Raw genomic sequence first — 23,974 nt, forward strand, 5'->3', positions numbered from 1 at the left:
ACGTCTGAGGTAGCAGATGTCAAATTTCAGACCCTATTTAAATTTACTTCTCCCTACATTGGACACTCTAGCGTTATCCCTAGCAGCTGTGAGCTTTCGTTGTCCTGCTTAGCCTGTGCTCGTGGCACAGGGTGTATTCTCTGTAGTTTGGATGCCTTTCCCCCTTGTCTGTGGTTGTTGGTTGTGGCCAGCATTTTCCCTGATTACTTCACTGCTGTGCAGCTGTATCTGCTATCTCTCCGTCTGCCTTGCCTTTCCCTTCCTGGCTGCTGGCTAGTCCATGGTAAGCAGGTTCTTTGTTTAATCTTCCCTGTAGCCTGCTTTAACCCTTTGTGTTCAGTGTTTATTATTTGGCTCTTGTGAGCATTGCTTCTTTCCTGACTTAAGTATTTGGAAGCAGCCTTTCCCTGTAGTCTGCTTTTACTCTTTGTGTGAAGTGTTTGCTACTTGACTCTTGTGATGTCTGTTTCTTTCCTGACTTACTTATTTTGAAGCAGCCTTTCCCCTTAGTCTGCTTTAACCCTTTGTGTGCAGTGTTTGTTACTTGGCTCTTGCAAGCACTGTTCATTTCTTGACTTATGTAGTTACAAGCAGCCTTTCCCTTTAGTCTGCTATAACCCTTTGTGTACAGTGTTTGTTATTTGGCTCTGGTGAGCCCTGGCCCTTCTCTGCCTTGTGGATTCTAGCAGTTCCTCTCTTCTGTCTGTCTTTTCCTTTCATGGCATATCTGTGGAGCTCTGCTCCTTTTGGTCCCATGAGTCTAGTAGTAGTCCTGCTCCGACCCTGCCTTATTGCCTTTACCTACTGTAGGAAACTGCCTTCTGCTACCCAGGCTACTGTGAAGCCTTTGTCTGAGTGCGCCGCTCGAGCACCAGTCTCTTCTGGGACCTCTCGTTGTTCTTTCCCCTTCCCTAGGGTATGACTGGGTTCTGGTTTGGCCTTGCGGCCCATAAGCTTGGACTCTGTACGAGTGGGTTCCCGTTTGGCCTTGCGGCCCGCATGAGTGGTCTATTTCCCTTTTCTGGTGGTGCTTGTTGATTTCCCTGAGTGTGCTGGGCTTCATGGCCCTTGTTACTATGTAGCATCTGTTTGGTCTACCCTAGGCCTCAGACTAGGCACAAGGGCTCACGATCAATCTAACATACTGCAGCTGATTGTATTGCACAGGAGACCAGGATAGGTATGTATTTACAAAAACAAAGCAACTTCTTTAGTATCCTTTGTTTAGTCTCATATATATTTACCCCTAGGCTGGTTCCTTCTCTGTGGGAAAATAACCTTCTCTTATGTTCCTGCTAATGGTTTGGGAGGTCCTTGCACTATTGGGAGACTTACCACTGGTGCATTCCTGAAGTGGCCCTCTTCTGGACATACTCATAACCATTTCCCTAGATCACTCACTACTCAATTCTCTTTTGACTAACTCTGAAATGCATTTGTTTTCTAAATCTGAAACTTTTTGCGCTAGCTACCTCCTTAGTTAGTGTGCCTGGATTAGTGCTTCATGTATATACTGAAATGGCAAATCTTGCTTACATAGCAACATAGCAGATGAAGGTAGATAAAGATCTGTAGGGTCCAGTCTCCCCATCAAGATACTACTACTACTTAACATTTCTAGAGCGCTACTAGGGTTACGCAGCGCTGTACAATTTAACAAAGAAGAATGGTCCCTGCTCAGATGAGCTTACAATCTAAAGGACAAAATGTCAAGTTGGTGTAGTCTAGATTTCTGAGTATAGGTGTGGTGGGGTTAGGTGCCAAAGGCGACATTGAAGAGGTGGGCTTTGAGCAGTGATTTGAAGATGGGCAGGGAGGGGGCTTGGCGTATGGGCTCAAGGAGTTTGTTCCACGCTTGAGGTGAGGCGAGGCAGAAAGGGCGGCGCCTGGAGTTGGCGGTGGTGGAGAAGGGTACTGAAAGGAGGGATTTGTCTAGAGAGCGGAGGTTACGGGTAGGAACGTAAGGGGAGATGAGGGTAGAGAGGTAAGGAGGGGCTGCAGATCGAGTGCATTTGTAGGTTAGTAGGAGAAGCTTGAACTGTATGCGGTACCTGATCAGAAGCCAGTGAAGAGACTTGAGGAGAGTGGTTATATGAGCATATCGGTCCAGATGGAAGATAAGACGTGCGGCAGAGTTCTGTACGGATTGAAGGGGGGATAGATGGCTAAGTGGAAGGCCAGTGAGGAGTAGGTTGCAGTAGTCAAGGCGAGAGGTAATGAGAGAGTGGGCGAGAGTTTGGGTGGTGTGCTCAGAGAGGAAAGGGCGAATTTTGCTGATGTTGTAGAGAAAGAAGCGACAGGTCTTGGCTATCTGCTGGATATGCGCAGAGAAGGAGAGGGAGGAGTTGAAGATGACACCGAGGTTGTGGGCAGATGAGACGGGGACGATGAGGGTGTTATCAACTGAAATAGAGAGTGGAGGGAGAGGAGAAGTGGGTTTGGGTGAGAAGACAAGAAGTTCGGTCTTGGCCATGTTCAGTTTCAGGTGGCGATTGGACATCCATGCAGCAATGTCGGATAAGCAGGCCGATACTTTGGCCTGGGTTTCCGCAGTGATGTCTGGTGTGGAGAGATAAAGCTGGGTGTCGTCAGCATAGAGATGGTAGTGGAAGCCATGAGATGAAATCAGGGAGCCCAGGGAAGAGGTGTAGATTGAAAAAAGGAGGGGTCCAAGGACAGATCCCTGGGGGACTCCGACAGAGAGTGGGATAGGGGAGGAGGACGAACCATGAGAGTGTACTCTGATGGTACGATGGGAGAGATAAGAGGAGAACCAGGAGAGGACAGAGCCCTGGAATCCAAAGGAGGACAGAGTGTCAAGAAGTAAGTTATGATTGACAGTGTCAAAGGCGGCGGATAGGTCGAGGAGGATGAGGATGGAGTAGTGACCTTTGGATTTGGCGAGGAGTAGGTCATTGCAGACTTTAGATACTTAATATGTATTCTTGGTCTTGTTTTGTCTTTGCCATTTTCAGGGCGTAGATTGTAGAAGTCTGCACAGCAATGTTCTTGTTCTCCAACTTCTGAAGCTGAATCTATCCAGCCACAATCAGAGCGTAGACTGTAAAAATTTGCCCAGTACTAGCTTTGTTTCCCAATTACTGGTGTTGCTTTCTAATCTCTGCTAAGCTATTTTTGATCCATTCCTTCTAAACAGGATTCCTTTTATCCTACGCATTTTTGAACTCCACTACTGTAGTCATCTCTACCACCTGCTGCAGAAGGCCATTCCAGGTATCTACGTCTTCTCTCCATGAAAAAATACTTCCTGACATTATTCCTGAGTTTGCCCCCTTTCAACCTCAATTCACGTCCTCTGGTCCAAGCGCCTTCCCATCTCTGGAAAAGGTTTGTTTGCAGATTAATACCTATCAAATATTTGAATGTCGGTACCATATCACCCCGTTTCTCCTTTCCTCCAGAGTACACATGTTCAGATCAGTAAATCTCTCCTTGTGTGTCTTGCAATGCAAGTATCATATCATTTTTGTTGCTTTTCTCTGAACAGCTTCAAATCTTTTTACATCCTTAGTAAGATATGGCCTCCAAAACTGAACACAATAGTCCAAGTGGGGCCCCACCAACGAGGGCATCAACACCTCCTTTCTTCTGCTGGTTATACCTCTTCTCTATGCAGCCTAACATCCTTCTGACCGCGGCCACCACCTTGTTGCACCGTTTCATCACCATCACCCCAAGGCCCCTCTCCTGAGTGAAGGGCCCCTCTCCTGAGTGAAGCTTAGCACTCTCTCCCCTCCTATCTGGTATATCTCTTTTCGCTTTCTACACCCCAAGTGCATCAATCTGCACTTCTTGGTAGTTATTGAGTTTTGGAATTGAACCACAGCTTTTTCTATGCAGGTACTGCAGTAAATGCATTGAATCTGTGAATGTATTCTGGAAAAATATGTGACTCCTGACAAAGGTTTTTCCGAAACTTGGCCAGGTTGGGTCCTGTTTCCATTAAAGTTGACTTTCGGATAAACTCTTGCTGTGTTTGTCTTTCCTTGGATCACTTCTGCTGATTGGTTGTCGATTAAATTTTTAACTGCCAGACCCTTGATCATTCTTTTAATGTTTGAAGATCCCTTCTCATGGTTTCTACTCTCTCCAGTTTATCCACTGTATTAGTTAGCTTCATGTTATTCACAAAAAGGCAAACTTTTTCTTCTAATCCTTTGGTAATGTCTCTCACTAATCAAACAGAATAGACCCCAGCACTAACCCATGAGGCACTCCACTACTCATCTTCCTTTCATCCAAACGGATTCCATTTACCACCACCCCTCTGCCGCCTGTTGGTCACCAGTTTCCTATCCAGTTCACCACTTTGGGTCCTAAATTCAGTCCTCTCAGCTTATTCATGAGTCTTCTGTGAGTGACCACATCAAAGGCTTTGCTGAAATCCAAGTAGATTACATCTAGCACATATCCAGTTGAAGTCATCAAGATTTGTTTGGCAGGATTTGAACTGGGCTCCCCTGTTTCTCAGCCTGCTGTTGTAACCATTAGGCTGCTACTCTTCCACACAATATTTTGTACTGTTTAACAGAAGATACAAAACAGCACAACTTATCTTCTATTCTCTTTATCCTTTTCCTGGATTTTCAAAAAAATGTTTAAATTTGATTTAAAAATTAAGTGCTAGACCCATAGCAAATCCGTTTTTATTTATGCTCCACATTCCTATTAAGCACTCACTCATTCTAATTTATGTGACAGTAATATTTTTATTACACAAATACTCACCGACAATGTGCCCCGTCGTCTGAAATGCAAGCTCTACAATGCTTTCATCCTGGTCTGATGCAGCCAAGTGAAACACAGAAAAGATATTTTTCCACCCTGAACGAATATTGGCAGCTTGGGAGTTAACCATCTGTGCTATGCAGCGTACAACCATGTCTCGAATGGTAGGAGACCTATGGAGTAAAGAAATGGTTTAACATTATTCTTAAGATACATTTTCATCTACTTTCTTAATCAAACATTTATTTTCATATAATAAAGCAATCAAGAAGAAGGGTCACCTTTGAAAGCTAATCAAAAAATGTTAAGTTAGTCACATAAAAAAGGTATATTCTTTTCTCTGTTTTTCTTTATTTCTATTTATTAACCCACAAAAATTGAAATGAAACACAGGCAGGAATTAAAGTCTTCATAATTCAGTTAACTGTTGACTCCTACCTGTTTCTCTTCATTATATGTTCAAATGGCCTTAGGAAGTCCTTTTGGAATCGGAAATTAGCAAGTTCTCCTTTTTCTAAAAATTTCATTGACAACTGCCTGAGAGAGTCCACGGCAAAAATAGCAACATCTTCATTGGGATTGCAGCCAACCTAGCAGAACAGAAGCAATTATGTGTGATACTTTGAGGGATACTGAAACAAAAACAAATATATCATTTTCTGTGAATACTAAACACAGCTGAGTGAGGAGTTTAAAGAAAATGGGAAAATTTTAGCATCTAGTATATTTTCTTCTTATTTGGTTTTCAGTCACCAGGCCTTGCTTCTATGATTTTCAGACAACAGAAACTGTTCCTAATAAAAAAAATTTTTTTCTTTTAGTTTCAACAGTTTTTATTGATGATTCAGCATATGAACATTACAGCAAGGTCCACCGATAAACTAGTTAGCAAAACAGACTAAACAAAGCAAGATGGAATTCCATCATCAAATTTTTAAAAAACATTTTCTCCCCTCCCCCACTTGAACTATTGAACTCCCACCCAAATTATACACATAACATAGTTGAGACAATTTGGTAGTCTCGCAACCCCTCCTACAGACGGTTGAGTTTCACTCCTCCCCCCACATCTCCCATTGTACTCCCCCAGAAACAGCAGAGAAAGAAGAAGTGAGAGACATACATCAAAGTCTACCAATACCCAACTAAGCATTACGTGTCTCATCCCTCCCACCCCCACAACTCCCCCCATTCTTGAATACCACCTTACAAGGGTGGTATATCGTGAAGTGAAATAGAGACACACCTGCCCTACTAAGAAAGAAAGCAAAATGCTACCCCACTTCTTCAATACACTCCCAGATCCTATAGAACTTAAGCCAGACAATAACCTAACCGCGAATCCCTTTCCCCCACCCCCAACCAACTTCTATTGTATTTTTACATTCCCCATCGCTCAATCTTTCCTTGTGGGGCCTGAGTTCTTATAACCCCACCAGACCACTAAATAAATGAAAACCCATGAAATATTCCCCTCCCACCCTCCCTATACCCCTCCCATCATGAAGAATTATAAGTAAATTCCTCCTAAATTTCAGCAATTCCAGTTTCCCATCCAATCATAGCTTGTTTAGCACCAAGCTCCTTCCTCGAGAGGACAATGATCACAGATATAGGTATAGAAGCCAACTTTTCAAAATGATTGGGGCGCTGAAATTTTTTTTTTTTTTTACAGGTAGTGCATTCCCCTCCTCTTCTCCCCCTCCGAGTTCCAGGCCCCCTCCATCCCTCCTCCGAGTTCCAGGTCCCCCTCTCTTCCGAGTTCCAGACTGGCCCCTCTCCCTCTCCTCCGAGTTCCAGGCACCCCTCCCTCAATCCCTCTCTTCTCCTCCGAGTTCCAGGCCCCCTCTCTCTCCTCCCCTCTGAGTTCCAGGCCCCCTCCCTCCCTTTCCTCCGAGTTCCAGGCCCCCTCCCTACCTCCCTCTCCTCCGAGTGCTAGCCCGACCTGTGCTGCCCGCCCTCTTCTCCCAGTTCTCCACCTGTCCCTCGCCTTCCTGCGTACCGCCCAGAATTTAAAAGTTCTTACCTTGGGGTCCGGCGGCAGCAGTGAAAGGCAAACCCCTAGTAAACCAGTATTTCGGGCATGGCGAGGGGCAAGACTTGTCAAGCTCTGGGTCCCATACTTACTGAAACCACCCCCCAGTATCAAAGGCAAAGACGGAGCACTCAAAAGTTGTTGCAGAAATCGTTTATAAAAGGAACTATTCCATTGATTGAGTGCATAGATACTGCCCACAAACACCTGTTGCCTGGCCACTAACACTTGACAAAATATAAAACGACCCTCAAGATCTTTTCTAATATTTTGTATTTGAGTAGTCATTCCTTTCCTGAACAGAATAACCACACCCCCCTTCTTCCCAACCACTGGAGATCCTATACAGTGTCCAACCCACCACCGTGCCCAGTTTATCTTGTTCTCGTTCAGACAGGTGTGTCTCTTGCAAAAAAAGCTATATCTGCCCTGATCCGCTGAAGGTGCTGTAAGATTTTTAAACGCTTTATGGGGGAAGAAATACCCCCAACATTCCAGGTAACCACCTTCACCATAGCAAAAATTGTAAGAGCAGAATCATCAACGCACACATACAGGAGAGGCAGGGAGACTGGCCTCCCCCATTCCCCACAACACAGCTTTTTTGACTTGGACAGGCTCAACTTTAGAATCCACAATTAGGAGGAAATTATAACAAATCATCGCAGCTTTAAGTGTCCCCTTCATACTAAGCAAAGTTCCTACCCACCCTTCTACCCCCAAAACCCTCCCCTGCCCCCCCTTGTCCCCAAGTGACTAGTTCCAAACGGAACTAGTCACTACTCGACGAATCCCCCCCCACACCAAACCCTCCGAATCACAAAAGTGCCATTACACATTCACTCTCCCTCTGTCACACACCACGAACAAAAAAAAAAAAAAAAACCCTCCACACACAGACATCAAACACCTCTCTCCCCCAGGTCCACACAGCCAGCGCTGAGTGCCTGGTATTACAATGGTACAGAGTTTATCATCATCCTATAAAGACATGCATCAAGATATTGCCAGTGCTAAGCTATCCGCATCCAGTCAATAGAGTACCTTTCAGCCCGGTCAGCCCCTTACACACATTACAGTACTAACACCCCCCCCCCCCCCAACACACAGTCTTAAAACACTCACACCCACTGCTCAATCCCATAAATTCAAAGTTCTAATTATCAGTTATGTATAGTCTAATATAGTTACAATCAAGTGATCCAATGTTGAAATCTCTGGAACACGATGAAATCCAGTTCGCCACAAGTAGCTTGCCTGACGGTTCATTGTCTCTTTTGGCAAGAGGCCTCAGCCATTGTTAAATCTCAATAGACTTTTAAAGCCAGATTCACTCTAGATTGCTTTTTTTTTTTTTTGGGAACTGCGGATCACAAAACAAAGTCAACTCTTTGGGTCCGGGCCTTCTTGCTCCAGGATAGGCAGATGCTAAAGAAAATTCTGGGCCTCCGTCACAGATGCTAAAAGAGTTGTTTGCTCTTGATGAATCACTCGCAGTTTGGCCGGGTATAGCAAAGGCAAACTTAACTTTCCTGTTGTAAAGTTAGCAGCATATAGGTGAAAATGCCCGGTGTTGCGCCGCTACTGTGGCCGAATAATCCTGGAAACATGGTACATTTTGGACTTCATATCTCAAACCTCTACCACCTCAAATCACTTGTAGTATAGTTGTTTTATGAGCAAAGTTGAGAAGACGGCAGAACACCACTCTGGGTCTACTCGACCCCTTTTGACGGAGGCCTATCCTGTGGGCCCCCTCTACCAACAACAGGCCCCTGTGGGCTGGTAACTGGAGCTGCTGCGACAACCAGCGCTCCAGGAATTCGCGGAGGTCTCTCTCTTCCCCAGTCTCTGGCAGGCGCAAATTGTTCCTGCGTGATCTGCTTTCTAAATCCTCCAGTTTCTCCTCATAAGCTGCCATTGTTTTCTGCATTCGCGCTTGCCTCTGCCTTAGTCATTCTGTCCTCCAGTTCTCCAGTGCGGTGGCAATATGCCGCCAAATCTGCTGCAATTCGATTTAGATTCCTCTGAAGCTGCTCTAATTTCGAGTCTATAGGGCTCAAACGATTGTCCAGTATATTTTCCAGCTCCCCAATCACTTCGGTGGTTACCTCCGCCACCCAAGCGGAGCCGACAGTAGAACGTGATGGGCTGGCTGGCGCCTCCATTTTGTCTATGCTCGTCTTTTGCTTTTCTCTGTCCTTATGGAGGTTTTTAGTTGCCATTCTTCGCCCCTCACAAGTGCCAGAGATGGATCCTGCCTTCTGATCACCCAAGGTGCTAGTTGGTAACGAGGGTCCAGAGATTATAATAGGTAAGTCATGGATTTTATGGAGAGGTGGCAGGAGCAGAACACTTAGCTGCTGCTCCTGTGCATAGTGTCACGTGACTCCCTAACAATTTTAATTTTTAAAAATGTTACCCTAGTATGAGAAATTTGTATTCCTTGGTTATTTCGTCCCTATGGTGTAGAAGACCAAGGCTTATCAGATTTCCAGAAGCAGTGACTAAGGCTACTGAGCAGAGAAAGACATGGGGAACAGGACCTGTGGTAACGGAGACAGAGCCTGCAGGGATGGGATGTAGACGGGGCAGGGATGGGGACAGAGCCCATGGGGATGGGGACAAACTTTGTTTCCATGTCATTTTCTACTTTGAAGACTTTTAATAAACTGGACTGTTATTTATGCTTGAGTGATCCAGACAACGATAATTTGATTTTTAGGAAAAACAAGCAAACATGCCGTCCATAACTAGCAAAATTTGCATGGCTGATCCTGTACATTCCTGTTACCAGCACATCTTCTAAAAAATGGGAAAGGTGGGAGGTGATATACCGCCTTTCTGTGATTTTTGTAACTACATACAAAGCCGTTTACATAATATATACAAGTACTTATTTGTATCTGGGGCAATGGAGAGTTAAGTGATTTGCCCAGCGTCACAAGTAGCTGTAGTGGGAATCAAACCCAGTTCCCCACAATCAAAGTCCACTGCACTAACCACTAAGCTACTCCCCCAAAGACATCTTCTATTACAGGAAGGACTGTGGAAGACAGGAGAGTTAGACTGAATCCTGAAATTGTTGATGACTTATTCACCCACAGATTAAAAAATCATAACAGTGCTTCACAGGGCATTATTTCTCCCCCACAAGGGCATACAGAATGGGTTGTATTTTGTACCCTTGGACATTTTAACAGGGTGAATTAGGATTCCTTGGGGCAGTAGAAGTCAGATATTGTTGAGGTAGTTGCTCGTTGTATTTTCTATTTGTGATTTATAAACAACAGTTGCACAGCATATTGTTCCTTTTTACACTTTAAAAAAAAGATTTAAATATATATCAAAACTATTTAAGGCTTCTGCAGATGAGAAAAGAGCCAATGGGGATGGGGCGGGGACAAAACCGGCGGGGATGAGACAGGGCCCGAGACAAGAACCTGTGAGGATTGGATGGGGATGGAGACAGAACCCAAGGGGATGGGGACAAACTGTCCCTGTGTCATTCTCTACTACTGAGGCCATCACACTACTATCTATGAGGTTTCACCTATTTCTTCATTCACAGTTCCTATAAAGAAACCACAAAATTCATTTGTAACTTCTGAATAGTGCAGAATGGAATCATGCAATTAAAACAATCCCCAAATATTTTTCTGCCACAAAAAAATAAGCAATCTGCTAATCTTCTGCTTAAGGACATGATTCTGAACTCCTTATTACAGCATAGGGTAGAACATGATCTACCTCAAAGGCTCCTTGACATTTTGCCAATACCAATTCCATTTCTACCCTGCAAATGTAGATTGACTTGACATACCTTTGCTCCTAGATTTGAGCTGATTAGGACTACTGGATAACACATTTTCTTTTCCGACCTCAATGAAATGGGGGGGAGTGGGTGGAAACCAAAATTAAAGAGACCACTATAATTCTTCTTGAAAAAATAAGCCAAAAGATACTGTTTGAATAAGTAGTAGTAATGCTTTGCTACTTGCCAATTATTACATACATAAGACATTTAGAAGTAATATTCAGCCAGTGGCTGCGAGCGTTTTGCTGAGCGCTGCTGGCATTACTCCCAGATATTTGAGGCTGGGCCATATCTACTAGGCTTCAGCATTGAATATCCAGTTTATGCAGTGCCAGTTAACACATAGCCAATTAAGTAGATATTCAGAACTTTACGGCCATGGGTTGCCAATAAAGACATACTAATTTGGCTTTTAAGCCTTCAGGTTTTTCAGTGTTTAATTTAAAAATTCATTCTTGTTCTCAATGCAAAAAGGTGCTCTCCAGTCTCCTCCGAATCTTATCTCTGGAATATGATCCATTGTACGGCATTTTAATGTGCTAAACAAATGTCCATTTTCATCACAGTGCTGAACCCAATTGCTCCTCCAATCATCTGCAATTTATGTAACTTCTATATGTTTACTCATTCTGATCTTTAACTGTCAAGTCATTTGACCAATGTATACTTTTGAACACAGGCATATAATAGCATAAACAAAATCTGTACTACAATTTGTTGTATGTTTCAATCTAAAACACTGATTATTAACAGGATGCATAAAACGTTCTTGGAGTTTATGTGACCTTATAAGTTTTACAAAAGAAAATCATAACCAATGAATCTGACCCATAATTACATGGCAACCTTTGATGCTTTGGGTTGGTTCACAGGCAGTTGCTCTGACCATTAGGCTATAGCATCAACTGGCAACCCAAAGCATCAAAGGTTGCCAGTTAAGGCTCGGCAGGCCATATTTACATGGATCATTTTTTAAGACCTATGATTAAAACTAGCTTTTCATACATACATAATTCAACTCATTTTATGTTGAAATTAGCTTTAATCAGTACAACCTCTGATATTAAAACTTTTAGTAACACTGGCTGTATGTGTCCTCTGATATATTCCTGGCATTGAAAGAGTAGTTGGCGTCTTGAGTGGCCTGGGGGCGAGTCTCACAGTTAGCAAATGAATTAAAAACTGGTTGACATAGAGATACCAGGGTGTAGTGGTAAATAGCATTCATTTTGATGAAAGGTTAATAGTAGAAGTGCCTCAGAGGTTGGTCCTGGGGTCAATTCTATTCAATATCTATGATAGGAGAAATTAAGAGTGAATTGTTTTATATATCACATTCTTAGACATAGGGAAATGTAAGACAAGATATTCTCGAGATGATGAAACAGCATTACGAGGGGGTAATTCAATGAGATTTTTCATTTATGATGGGGCTTGACCAAACAGAATTTGGTGAATGAAAACACATAATTTGAAAGATATTCTCTCTCTTATTGATAACCAATGTAGCTCATACAAAAGAGGAGTGGCTTTGGCGAAGCGAGGAGATATACATATAAGACTAGCAGCTGTTTGTAATTTTTTTTGAGACCACCTATAAATCCAGCATAGATGGAATTGCAATAGAATCTGTTGAGGACAAGGGATTGAACCAAAGTACGAAAGACAGATTTAGACAAAAATGGCCTCAATCTCTTTAGTTTCCAAAGTGAATGAAAGACACTCGAGGTCAATTTAGAGACTTGGTTTTCAAGGGTGAGGAAACAATCTATTGTGACTCAAGATTTTCATTGATGACTCGAGGGAATAGGTTTTGTTCTTAATAGTAAAGTTACTAAGATTCACAGGATGGTGAGGGTTAGTTATAATTAGAAACTTCGTTTTATCTGTATTAAGTTTTAGTTTGAAATTAGAAGCCCATGATTCCATAAGTTTTATTTCTTGATTAATCATGTGAGTTATTTCAAGTAATTCCTTAGAGAATGGGATATAAATGGTGACATCATCAGCATATATGTATGTCAAAAGACCATGTTTTTCTAAAAGATGACCAAAAGGTATCATCACAATGTTAAACAAGATGGGGGAAAGAGGGGAACCTTGAGGGACCCCACAGCAGAGACCAAGTGGAAGAAAGTACACCTGACTGTTTGACTTGATACGATCTAGATCTTAAAACCCAGAAAACCATTTAAGGACAACTCCACAGATTCTGTAATAGTCAAGAATATTTACATAGTAACATAGTAGATGACGGCAGAAAAAGACCTGCATAGTCCATCCAGTCTGCCCAACAAGATAAACTCATATGTGTATCCTTACCTTGATTTGTACCTGCCTTTTTCAGGGCATAGACCATACAAGTTTGCCCAGCAGTATTTCCCGCCTCCCAACCACCAGTCCCGCCTCCCATCACCGGCTCTGGAATAGACCGTATAAGTCTGCCCTCCACTATCCTCACCTCCCAACCACCAACCCCTCTTCCCCCACCTGCTCCACCACCCAATTTTGGCTAAGCTGCTGAGGATCCAATCCTACTGCACAGGATTCCTTTATGCATATCCCATGCATGTTTGAATTCCGTTACCGTTTTCATCTCCACCACCTCCTGCGGGAGGGCATTCCAAGCGTCCACCACCCTCTCTGTGAAAAAATACTTCCTGACATCTTTCCTGAGTCTGCCCCCCTTCAATCTCATTTCATGTCCTCTCGTTCTACCGCCTTCCCATCTCCGGAAAAGATTCGTTTGCGGATTAATACCTTTCAAATATTTGAACGTCTGTATCATATCACCCCTGTTCCTCCTTTCCTCCAGAGTATACATGTTCAGGTCAGCAAGTCTCTCTTCATACGTCTTGGAACGCAAATCCCATACCATTCTCGTAGCTTTTCTTTGCACCGCTTCCATTTTTTTAACATGATATGATCAACAGTATCAAAGGAACTGGATAGATCAAATTGAAGTATCAATATTTTGTTGCCAAAACTTAATTCTCTCCTAAAGTTAGCTAAGTAGTAGTATATCCTTTCAGAGGCAACAGAGAAAGCTAAATATTATTTTCTGTTGTTTCTTCCACTTTAGAAGCCTTTTTGCTCCTTAAATCTTCGTAAATTTATATCTCAGACACACTGCCAGTTAATCATACTCTTTGGCCTTTAATCACTTTTTGAGGCAGTCCACCCTTGGCATCTCTGGTTTGTACCAAGGCAATTGAGGATGAGACTTACCCAACTTCTATGGTTCTCAACCAGGACTCTATTAGACCAATCCATTTGAAGCATGTATATACACAGACCCCATGCTCACTCACAACCTGCGGCTGCCACCAGATCCAAAACTAGGCTCTGCGGTATTCCCTATGCTACTACTACTACTTATTTCAATAGCGCTACTAGATTTATGCAGCGCTGTACACTTGAACATGAAGAGACAATCCCTGCTCGACAGAGCTTACAATCTAATTAGGACAGACAAACAGGACAAATAAGAGATAAGGGAATTACTAAGGTGGGGATGATAAAATAAGGGTTCTGAACGAGTAAGGGTTAGGAGTTAAAAGCAGCATCAAAAAGGTGGGCTTCACACTAGATTTGAAGACGGCCAGAGATGGAGCTTCATATACCAGCAAGATAAAAGGAACAGAATCTTGAATTAGCGGTTGAGGAGAATGGTGCCGCTAAGAGAGATTTACCCAGTGAGAGGAGTTCCCGGGAAGGAGTGTAGGGAGAGATGAGAGTGGAGAGGTACTGAGGAGCTGAAAAGTGAAGTCATTAAGAGGAGTTTGAACTGTATGCGGAAACGGATAGGGAGCCAGTAAAGTGACTTGAGAGGGCTAATATGAGCATAGCGACACTGGCAGAATATAAATCGTGCAGCAGAAGTTTGAACAGATTGAAGAGGAAAGAGATGGCTAAGTGGGAGACCTGTGAGAAGCAAGTTGCAACAGTCTAAGCGAGAGGTGATAAGAGTGTGGATAAGGGTTCTGGTAGTGTGCTCAGAAAGGAAAGGGCACATTTTGGTGATATTATAGAGAAAGAAACGACAAGTTTTAGCAGTCTTCTGAATATGTGCAGAGAAGGAGAGAGGGGAGTCGAAGATGACCCCAAGGTTACGAGCTGATGAGATAGGAATGATGAGAGTGTTATCCATAGAAATAGAGAATGTGGGAAGAAGAGAGGTTGGTTTAGGGAGAAAGATAAGAAGCCCAGTCATGTTTAGTTTTAGATGGTGGTGATACATCCAGGCAGCAATGTCAGACAGGCAGGCTGATACTTTGGCCTGGATTCCTGCTGAGATTTCTGGTGTGGAGAGGTAGATCTGTGAGTCATCAGCATAAGCATGATACTGAAAACCATGGGATGATATCAGAGTACCAAGGGAAGAAGCATAGATGGAGAAAAGAAGAGATCCCAGGACAGATCCCTGAGGTACACTGACAGTGGGATAGAAGTGGAGGAGGATCCACCAGAGTATACACTAAAAGTACGATGTTAGAGATAAGAAGAAAACCAGGAAAGAACAGAGCCCTGAAATCGAAGTGAGGACAGCATATCAGGAAGTAGGCTGTGATCAACAGTGTCAAATGCAGCAGATAGATGCTACTGATGGAAAGGTGTTGCATAGAAGAAAATCCATGAACAAAGATCATCGTGAGTGGTGAGGGAGATTAGGAAGAGTGAACGAGGATCTTTGGGAGTAGGGGGAAGTTTGAGAACAGAAGTACATGGAGTCCATGGCAGTAGCCCATAAATGTAACTTTGCCTAGGGGCCAATACAGAGTTAATCCATCTCTGGCCATAGGGCAGTGGCACTCTGTACTTAAACTTTAAGATTTATCCTTTGAAAAATCTGTCATCACTAGCATCTAATGGTCTGATATATTATCATACTACGTTTAATTATATTATTCTTTCAAAATCAACAGAATGTTTGGCACCTGAGTTGCCAACCTCCACCCCTCCCACCCCATTTGAAGTCAAAGACACACACATACATACATAAACACAGGGTTGGAAAGAATTCCATAAGCTATGCTTTCTCCACCTATTTGTTAAATTTATTGAATCTGAAAGCCCTGTGATGTTTCTTAATTTAGATATAAATCATTGCTTAGCATTTGTCACTGGGAACTCTTCTGTCTTCTTTCTTTCTTAGTGCACCTTTACTCCCTTCAATTTTATCACCCATTTTTTTCTCCAATCTCTCATGTCCTTTCCTCACAGTCACCTTTCTAGTCCACATTTATTTTCTCCCCTTCCATTCCATAGCTCCAATTGTCCTCTGCCATCACTCTTGAAACTCAGTCTCAGCATCCAATCCCTTCGCTGTCACACCATGATTTCTGCCTTCCCTTAAAAGCCCTCAACTTTATCATTTCACATCCCCTTTTGTAATGCCTTCTTCCTGACTTCAATATAATCTTACCTCCCTTCTCAAGAAAAAAATAAATTTGCAGTGGTGGCAATGCTCTGAGCAACAGTCCACTTTCAAGTTTTCTTCTTCTGCATCATACACCTGACAGGGCCATACAAAAGAAAGCCCTTTCTCTGCTGCTTGCTGCAAATATCTCCATGTGCTACTCTTTTACCAGTTTAGATTAGGATGATGCATTAATGTCAACAGTAGGTTACCTCTTCAGGCCATGTAACACCATCCTGTCATAAAATGCCTAGCCACCTGCCTGGTGTTACCCTGCAGGATGTTACCTCTGTGGGAAAGCACTTTACAAAACCAGAACACTGTACCAATGATTCTATGGTGAGAATACTGAAAGGAAACTTTAAAATAATACAAGAACGCAAGACCTTTGAAGTCAAAATGATTAAATATTTTGACACCCACCAGACAGGACTTAAAGATCTGGGTTTTCTAGCCCATTATAAACCATAAAATTGTACTGCTTTGTCACCCTCTGATCACCATGCATATCTCCCTGTCCCTCATCCTTTCAGCCCTCCCTGCTTTCCCTGCTTCTCACCTAACCCACCCCTCCCTCATCCTTTCAGACTGTCACTGAAATACTTTGATGTTTCAATTATATATGCTGTTACTTATCAAAATTTGCTTATTTCTGATCTGACGAAGAAGGGCTACCTTCGAAAGCTAATCAAAAAATGTATTGTTAGTCCAATAAAAAAGGTATCATCTTATTTTCTTTTCTAAGTTTTATTTTATTCTATTTCTATTGATTACCTTTAAAAGTGGACTAACATGGCTAGCACATCTCTCTACTTTTAACACTTCGGAAATGGCCAATTTTACTACAGACAAATTTATTAAACAATCAGTTTTGTTAATTGAACTGCACATTTAGCAGTTTAAACATAAAGAGGTGCATTTTCAAAGCACTTCAGACTTACAAAGTTACACAGTAACCTAAGGAACTTTGTAAGTCTAAATGCTTTGAAAATGGAAATAAATGTGCCAAATTGTGTATACAAGAAAATATACCTTATTAAAATGATCCCCAATGACTTCCCAAATTCTAGACCACTGCAGTCTTATACGACCCATATTATAGTATGATATTTCTACTATCTTCTGCAAGCTGAACATACGAGGATGTGTGGGAGACAGCAGTTCATCCATAGAAACAGCACAAAGCCAGCGAACAAAATCCACTGAAAGAAGACAAAAGATTCAGTAAAATTTATCATATAAAGAAGAACACTAATAGTGTACAGCTGATGGTTTCCAAAACTTACCGATTGCATTGCCATCCAACCTTGTAGACCCTGTAAATATTCTGCAAAATTGACAATAAATGTTTAGAAGAAAAAGGACTGAAAATGCTAACATTTCTAAAACTCTATATTATAGTAACAGTTATCAAACGGCTGATAATAAAGACCTCTGACTACTACAACAAGCACGATGATGACTTCACCAATCTAAATTATCACACATTAGGTAAAATAATTATGTACATTTTAAAAATGAATCAATTTGACCTAAACATAATTTGTAATCATTTATAAGACAGTAAAGGACAGTAGCACATGCTCCTCATTTATAAGGTTACAAAAACATATTTCATTCCTTATTAGCTAAGGATTCCGTCACTAAAAAATATCTGTTTATCTCTAACACAGTTTAATTTAGTTTTATCTGACACCATTTAGTTTAGTTTAATCTTGATTTTTTTTGGCTATGATCAGTTCTCTAAGGGGTCCTTTTACTAAAGCTTGGCGTGTGCTAACAGACATTAGCGCACGCTAAATGCTGCATGTCCTATTTTATACTGTGGGTCACATGGCACTTAGCACACGCTAATGTTTATTAGTGTGTGCTAAGCTTTAGTAAAAAGGCCCCTAAGTGAAGCACACAACATTTCAATAATAATACAGATACTTATATCTATAATCACAAAGGGATCCTTTTACTAAGGTGCACCAATGGATTTAGCATGCGCTAAATGCTGCACAACCCACTGTACACCTATGGGCTGCATGGCACTAACGCACACTAACTTGTTAGCACACCTAGTAAAAGGATCCTAAAGTGATCCTCTATCACAATCATACAGTACTGACCAGAAGCATAACTGAAAACATTCTCCTGCTGCATAAGAAGAGCTTGATCTTGTAAAAGGGGTGTCTCTATGTGGAATGTTAAACAAGTGTTGAAAGCATGCACAGCCTAGCTCATGGAATTCTTTTCAACACCTCCATGTACATGCGCACATATATCTTTGTTTCTATTTGTGTTGCCTCTGTGTATGTGCTGGGGGGTGGAAGTTTGTTTTGTGGGAGCAGTTATGAAGGGGTGGTTTTAGAGACTGGAGCAATTAGTGGGGTGGGGTAGTTTGGGGGATGGGGATGTTGTAGAAGTAGTTGAGTGTTGTGGGTACATAGTGGGATGATACGGCAATTGCCGGGTGGGGGGTTTCTTTTGGGGGTTGGGGCAGTTTCTGCAGTGATGGAGCAGTTTTGGGGGTTGGAACAGTTTGGAGAGTAGTGGAGAAGCTGCAGAAGGGTTAGATTTGGGGGGTGGAGACAGTTTGTGAGGTAGTTGTGCAGTTGCAGGTGTACGTTTTCCAACAGTAGCTAATCCAGGTCACAAGATCCCAGAACAGTAAAACAGATTTTATGGTGCTGATTTTAGGAATAAGCAGTGGATTTTCCCAAGTCCATCCTAATAATGGCTTATGGATAATTTCCTAAAAGAAAAGTCTATAAACCATTTTTAGGATGGACTTGGGAAAATCCACTGCTTATTCCTAGGATAAGCAGCATAAAATCTGTTTTACTGTTCTGGGATCTTGCCAGGTACTTGTGACCTGGATTGGCCACTGCTGGAAACAGGATACTGAGCTTGATGGGTCTTCAGTCTGTCCCAGTATGGCAACACTTATGTTCTTATATGCAGGGTGAAGTAATTGCTGGGGCAGTTTGAATGATGGGGCATAGTGTTTAGGGGGCAATAAAGAACAAGGGTGAGTCCCTTTGACTGGAGGAATTTACCACATTTTTTAAAATGTATATAAATTTCTATGCTGCAGAAGCTGGAACTGCTTTTCCCTGAGAAATGCTGTTTTTTGAACTCGGTGTCCCTTTTCACCACTTTTTTCTCCATGTTAAGCTTCTTCATTTAATTTTGGAGTTATTTTGCCCCCAGATAGACATACATTTCTCGGTCCCTTTCATATAATTCTTTTCAACTTCTGTTGGGTTGGAAAGAATAGAAAGATCATTATGTTCTTCCAGTGAATGAGATTTGCTTCTTTTACCTTAAGTTCTGGAAAGGACTGGCCAAGCAACATTGATTCACGCTGATTCAAAAGATTGGTGATCACTGATTTTGTTTTGCCTGGTTTCTGATTAGCTTGTAGGAGACTCTTCAAAAACATATTTGCTTTATGCAGCTTTTAATTAATTTAGAGGCCCTTTTACTAAGGCTTACTACACTAATAGACATTAGAGTGCACAAAAAGCTATGCATCCTATTTTCTACCTATTGGCCACATGGCGCTTAGCTTATGTTAATGTCCATTAGGGTGTTCTAAGCTTTAGTAAAAGGGCCCCCTTATTAATAATTGCTGATATATTTTCTGCGAAAAAATTGTTAGTTTAAGAGAGTTGGATGATTTTTTTATGAATTTCATTTAGATGTTCTTTGGTATCATCTGATTTTCTGCTAAAGGTTATGGTTGTCAGCAATATTTAGTTGGTTTAGGTTTGATATGCATTGCTAGATCTGGAAGTTTTGCATATTTTTTGTTTTTAATCTATCATTACATACCTGAATCTTTGTTGTACAGACAAGATATAAATTTAACAGATGAAATAAAAGAAATGACATATATAGCTGTATTTGTCAATGATGACATATCTCCCCTCATAAATGAAAAAAATAGAAAAAAAGTAGTTGCCTTACCTTTTAACTAAATTAATTCAAGTATGTTTGCTAATACTTGATTTAATACCCTCCTTTTCTTTCCGATATGGTTTTTAAGTAGGGATGCAGTTTGATTTAAATTTTAATCACGATTAATGGTATGATATTTACTTATTTTTTTCACCACTGCAGCTCCTTATGACTTTGGGCAAGTCATTTTATCCTCCATTGCCCAGTCACAAGGAGCCGAAGTGGGGGGAAAAAATAACATACCTTTAATCATGCGAATATGAATTTTAATCAAAATTCAGCCCTAAACAAATTAAAGAATAAAAAGTAATGAAAAGATAAGAAATACAAAATACAAACTGACAAATTACACATTAAAGAATGTAAAACAACATGCAGAATAGCTATAAACAGCCTTAAAGTTTTCACAACATACTTCAGAAATGCAACCCTAATTTAAAATGAATAAATAAACAAAAGCAAAGCTGGCTGAACTGATAGTAAAGCATAATTTACTATCAAAGTAACAATATCATAAAAATATTCAGTCACAAATATAAGGAAACACAATAATACGATAAGTACCTGTCCACAGCTACAACCACACTTTGCGAACTGGTTTCTCCTATGGATTCCTGAATGCTTGCAATCTGCTTCCAGTCCACATTTCCTCCAACTTTAATTTTTAAACACACACAAAAAAAATGTAATTAGAAAAACATGCTCAATATTTAAGAAAAATAAGTAAAGCATCAAAATTTTTAAACAACAAAATTAAAGTTTCAACAGAATCAAGGGCATAGATAACATACAGTTTCTGTAGATCAGACCTCCTTAAAAGCTGAGCATGGGTCTTTCATTTCACTGGGAAATTTAAAGTTGACCTTGGTCTGACTCCACTGTGATAATGACTTACAGGAAAAGTAGCAGTTACAGAGTATGGCATAGCAAGAATCAGGACAATCACATCTGTGCCCCCCTTGTTTTCTAAGAAGCATGCTTACTTCACTTGGGGGTTCTTTTACAAAGGTACACTAACAGAGTTAGTGCATGCTAATGAATTAGTGTGCATTAAGTACAATGCAGCCCATAGGTATACAATGGGCTGTGCACCATTTTGCCTTCACTAAATCCATTAGCACTCCTTAGTAAAAGGACCCCTTGGCCAGTTAATGCAAGTTAGAAAAGAAATTGCTTCCACTTCCCACATCTACCTCTCCAAAAATTATTCTTTGCTACTTCTGTTCTTCCTTCACTACGCTACAGCAAAACACATTCTCTTACCCTGATATATTTAAGATGAGAGGGAACTGATACACACAGAAGCAAAAATGAGGGAGATCAAATGAGAAGAAATTAGAATGAATGTATGAGTATGAATGGGGAAGAAATAAAATATGGATCGTATGAAAAAGTTGTTAAATTAGAGAGATGGAAAATAAGATGAGGAATATGAATGTGGGGAAAAAGTGGTACGGCAAAAAGAGAAATTAAGTAAAAAGAAGGCATGAAGGACAAGTTTACAATGGGGAAAAGAGCCAACTCATAAAACACGTAACCTGAAAGCGGTCTATGAACTGACCAACTTCCAGAAACTACTAAAGACCCATCTCTTCGACAAGACCTATCACAAAGACCAAGTCATGTGAAACTCCTACATATACCCTGAATGTAAATTAATGCCTTCTGTTTTCACTATTATGTATTCTATTACCATGCAACCCAAATCCTCTGTAACACCAAATGTCTACTCTCTTCTCATTTCCACTATCCATGATGTATTGTAAACCACATTGAGCCTGCAAAGAGGTGGAAAAATGTGGGATACAAATGCAATAAATAAATAAAAAGGGGAAAGAAGAATAGGCAAAGACAACAGAGATGGTTATAAACTGGAAACAAAAGGCAGGATGTGAAACAGAAGTCTGTGTAGGGAAGTGGAAGATTAGGGATGGGAATATCAGAGAAGAAATAGAAATGAAATATGTGAACAAGGAAATGAGACTTGTGTGGGAAGGAGAAGAAACAATACAGGAGAAAAAGAAATGAGTCAATATGCTCCTCTCAGACATTTGCGATCATTAAATGATAGGCAATTACATATTTGATTTCTATAAGAAGCCAGATTAGAAACCATAAGACAATCAGCTTTCTATTGTACGGCCCCAGCTTTTTGGAATGCACTTCCATCAACTCTCTGCCTCAAACTACCTTTTCCGAAGCTCAAAGCCGCCTTTAAGACTCACCAGTTCAGACTGGCCTTTGGAGATAAGAGGAAGTAATGTGGACACTGACCGTCTGAAAACTACACTCTGTATTGGATAAATAATTATACCCTGGTTTAATTATTTTTACAATGTGAACAGAAAAATTTGTTAAATACTCTGAGTTGTGCATCATAAACTCCTGCGCTTAGCAACCAAGCCAGTATTCGATAACAAAGAAGTGAAAGAGAGTGACCTCCAGAGAAAAACCTCCAGCCTCTAGATAGAAAAAGAAGTATGAAATAAAGGGCAAAACTCGTTCCTTTGAAATAACAGAGCCAGAACAATACAAACACTCAAAATTACATAGAACCCGGAAAAAACGAAACCATCAAAGAAGGGCAGGCACTGGACTGAACCTTTGGGACTAAAGGAAAGAAAATTATCAGATAATTGACTAATTTTTCCTTCCACTACGACACAAGGATCAGTCCAGACAAAAGGGATATACAAAAGCAATCCTTAAGAGGGGAGAGAGAGCGGTATCCCTGCAGCGAGAACTATGGCCTTGAAGGAAGCATCTGCTCGAGTAGACACATCCAAACGGTAATGCTTAACAAAGGAATGAGAAGACGACCACGTCGCTGACTGACAGATCTCTGCCAATGAAATTGCTCTAAACTCTACTAATGAAGTAGCCAAAGACCTGGTAGAATGAGCCTTGACGTGAATGGGAGCAGATCTACCCCTCAGAATGTAAGCCGAAGAAATAGCCTCTTTAAGACATTGAGCCACTGTCACTTTGAAGGCTGGCAAACCCTTCCAGGGTTCCCCAAAGAGGACAAAAAGATGATCAGACCACCTAAAATCGTTGGCAGCGGTAAGATAGTGCATAAGAATGTGCTTCACATTCAGCAGACGCAGGGAAGAGTATTCTGCAGAATAGACCTCCCTGGAAAAAGAAGGAAGAAACAGTCTGATCGACTTGAAATGGAGATACAATTTTCGGTAAACAGTACGGAATTGTCCGTATGAAATCTCCCAAGTCAGAAACGTGGAGAAAGGGATCCCTGCAAGAGAGATCGTGAAGCTTTGAAACTCTCTGTGCTGACGAAATGGCAACTAGAAATACTGCCTTTAAAGTAAGATCTTTGATAGTTCCCAAACGAAGGGGCTCAAAGGGGGCCAACTGAAGAGCCTTAAGAACCACTTGAAGACTAGAGGACAAATATTGTGGGAAGGGGGATGCAGATGAGTTACTCCCTTGAAGAATCAAACTATATCAGGTGAGCAGCCAATGAGGCATTCTGTATCTTGCCTCCATGACACTGCCACCTGAACCTTGAGTGAATTGAGAGCCAAGCCTTTTAAAAAGGATAAAACTTGAGACAAGGAAGCACGAAATGGAGAAACACCATTCTATGCAGACCAGCTCTCAAAAGTGGACACCTTTGAGCTTGCAGCAAGGTAGTAATAACATCGTCCACGTAACCCTTATTCAATCATGCCCTCTCAAGAGCCAGGCCATAAGGCCAAATCAGAAGGGATCCTCCATAAGTACTGACTAGACCTTGGTGCAATAAGCCCATCTGTGGAGGAACAGTCAACCAAGGAGAGATCTGAAGATGGATGAGGTCCACATACCAAGGATGTCTGGGCCAGTCTGTAGCTGCAAGAATGACCTTCCCAGAATGATGCGCAGTCCTGTGCAACGTCCTTCCCATGAGAGGCCATGGAGGAAACATGTAAAGGAGGCCGTCCGACGGCGAAGGCTGTATTAGTGCATCCATACCTACAGTCTTTCATCCTGAAGCAGCTGTAGA

The 23,974-nt window shown here is 41.5% G+C and overlaps 1 protein-coding gene across 2 annotated transcripts in view; it reads right to left on the reverse strand.

Annotated features, from left to right (window-relative positions):
- Nucleotides 1-23,974, reverse strand: part of ARFGEF1 (ADP ribosylation factor guanine nucleotide exchange factor 1) — a 456,734-nt gene that overhangs the window by 151,205 nt on the left and 281,555 nt on the right. For both annotated transcript variants that reach the window (XM_030215298.1, XM_030215307.1), the window contains exons 23-27: nt 20,533-20,623; nt 17,307-17,347; nt 17,053-17,222; nt 5,188-5,339; nt 4,750-4,922 (exon numbers count right to left, since the gene is read on the reverse strand). In XM_030215298.1, coding sequence (XP_030071158.1) covers nt 4,750-4,922; nt 5,188-5,339; nt 17,053-17,222; nt 17,307-17,347; nt 20,533-20,623 — 627 coding nt within the window. The remainder of the gene's footprint in view (nt 1-4,749; nt 4,923-5,187; nt 5,340-17,052; nt 17,223-17,306; nt 17,348-20,532; nt 20,624-23,974) is intronic.

Source organism: Microcaecilia unicolor, chromosome 1 (genome assembly GCF_901765095.1).
Source record: "Microcaecilia unicolor chromosome 1, aMicUni1.1, whole genome shotgun sequence".
NCBI classification, from domain to species: Eukaryota; Metazoa; Chordata; class Amphibia; order Gymnophiona; family Siphonopidae; genus Microcaecilia; species Microcaecilia unicolor.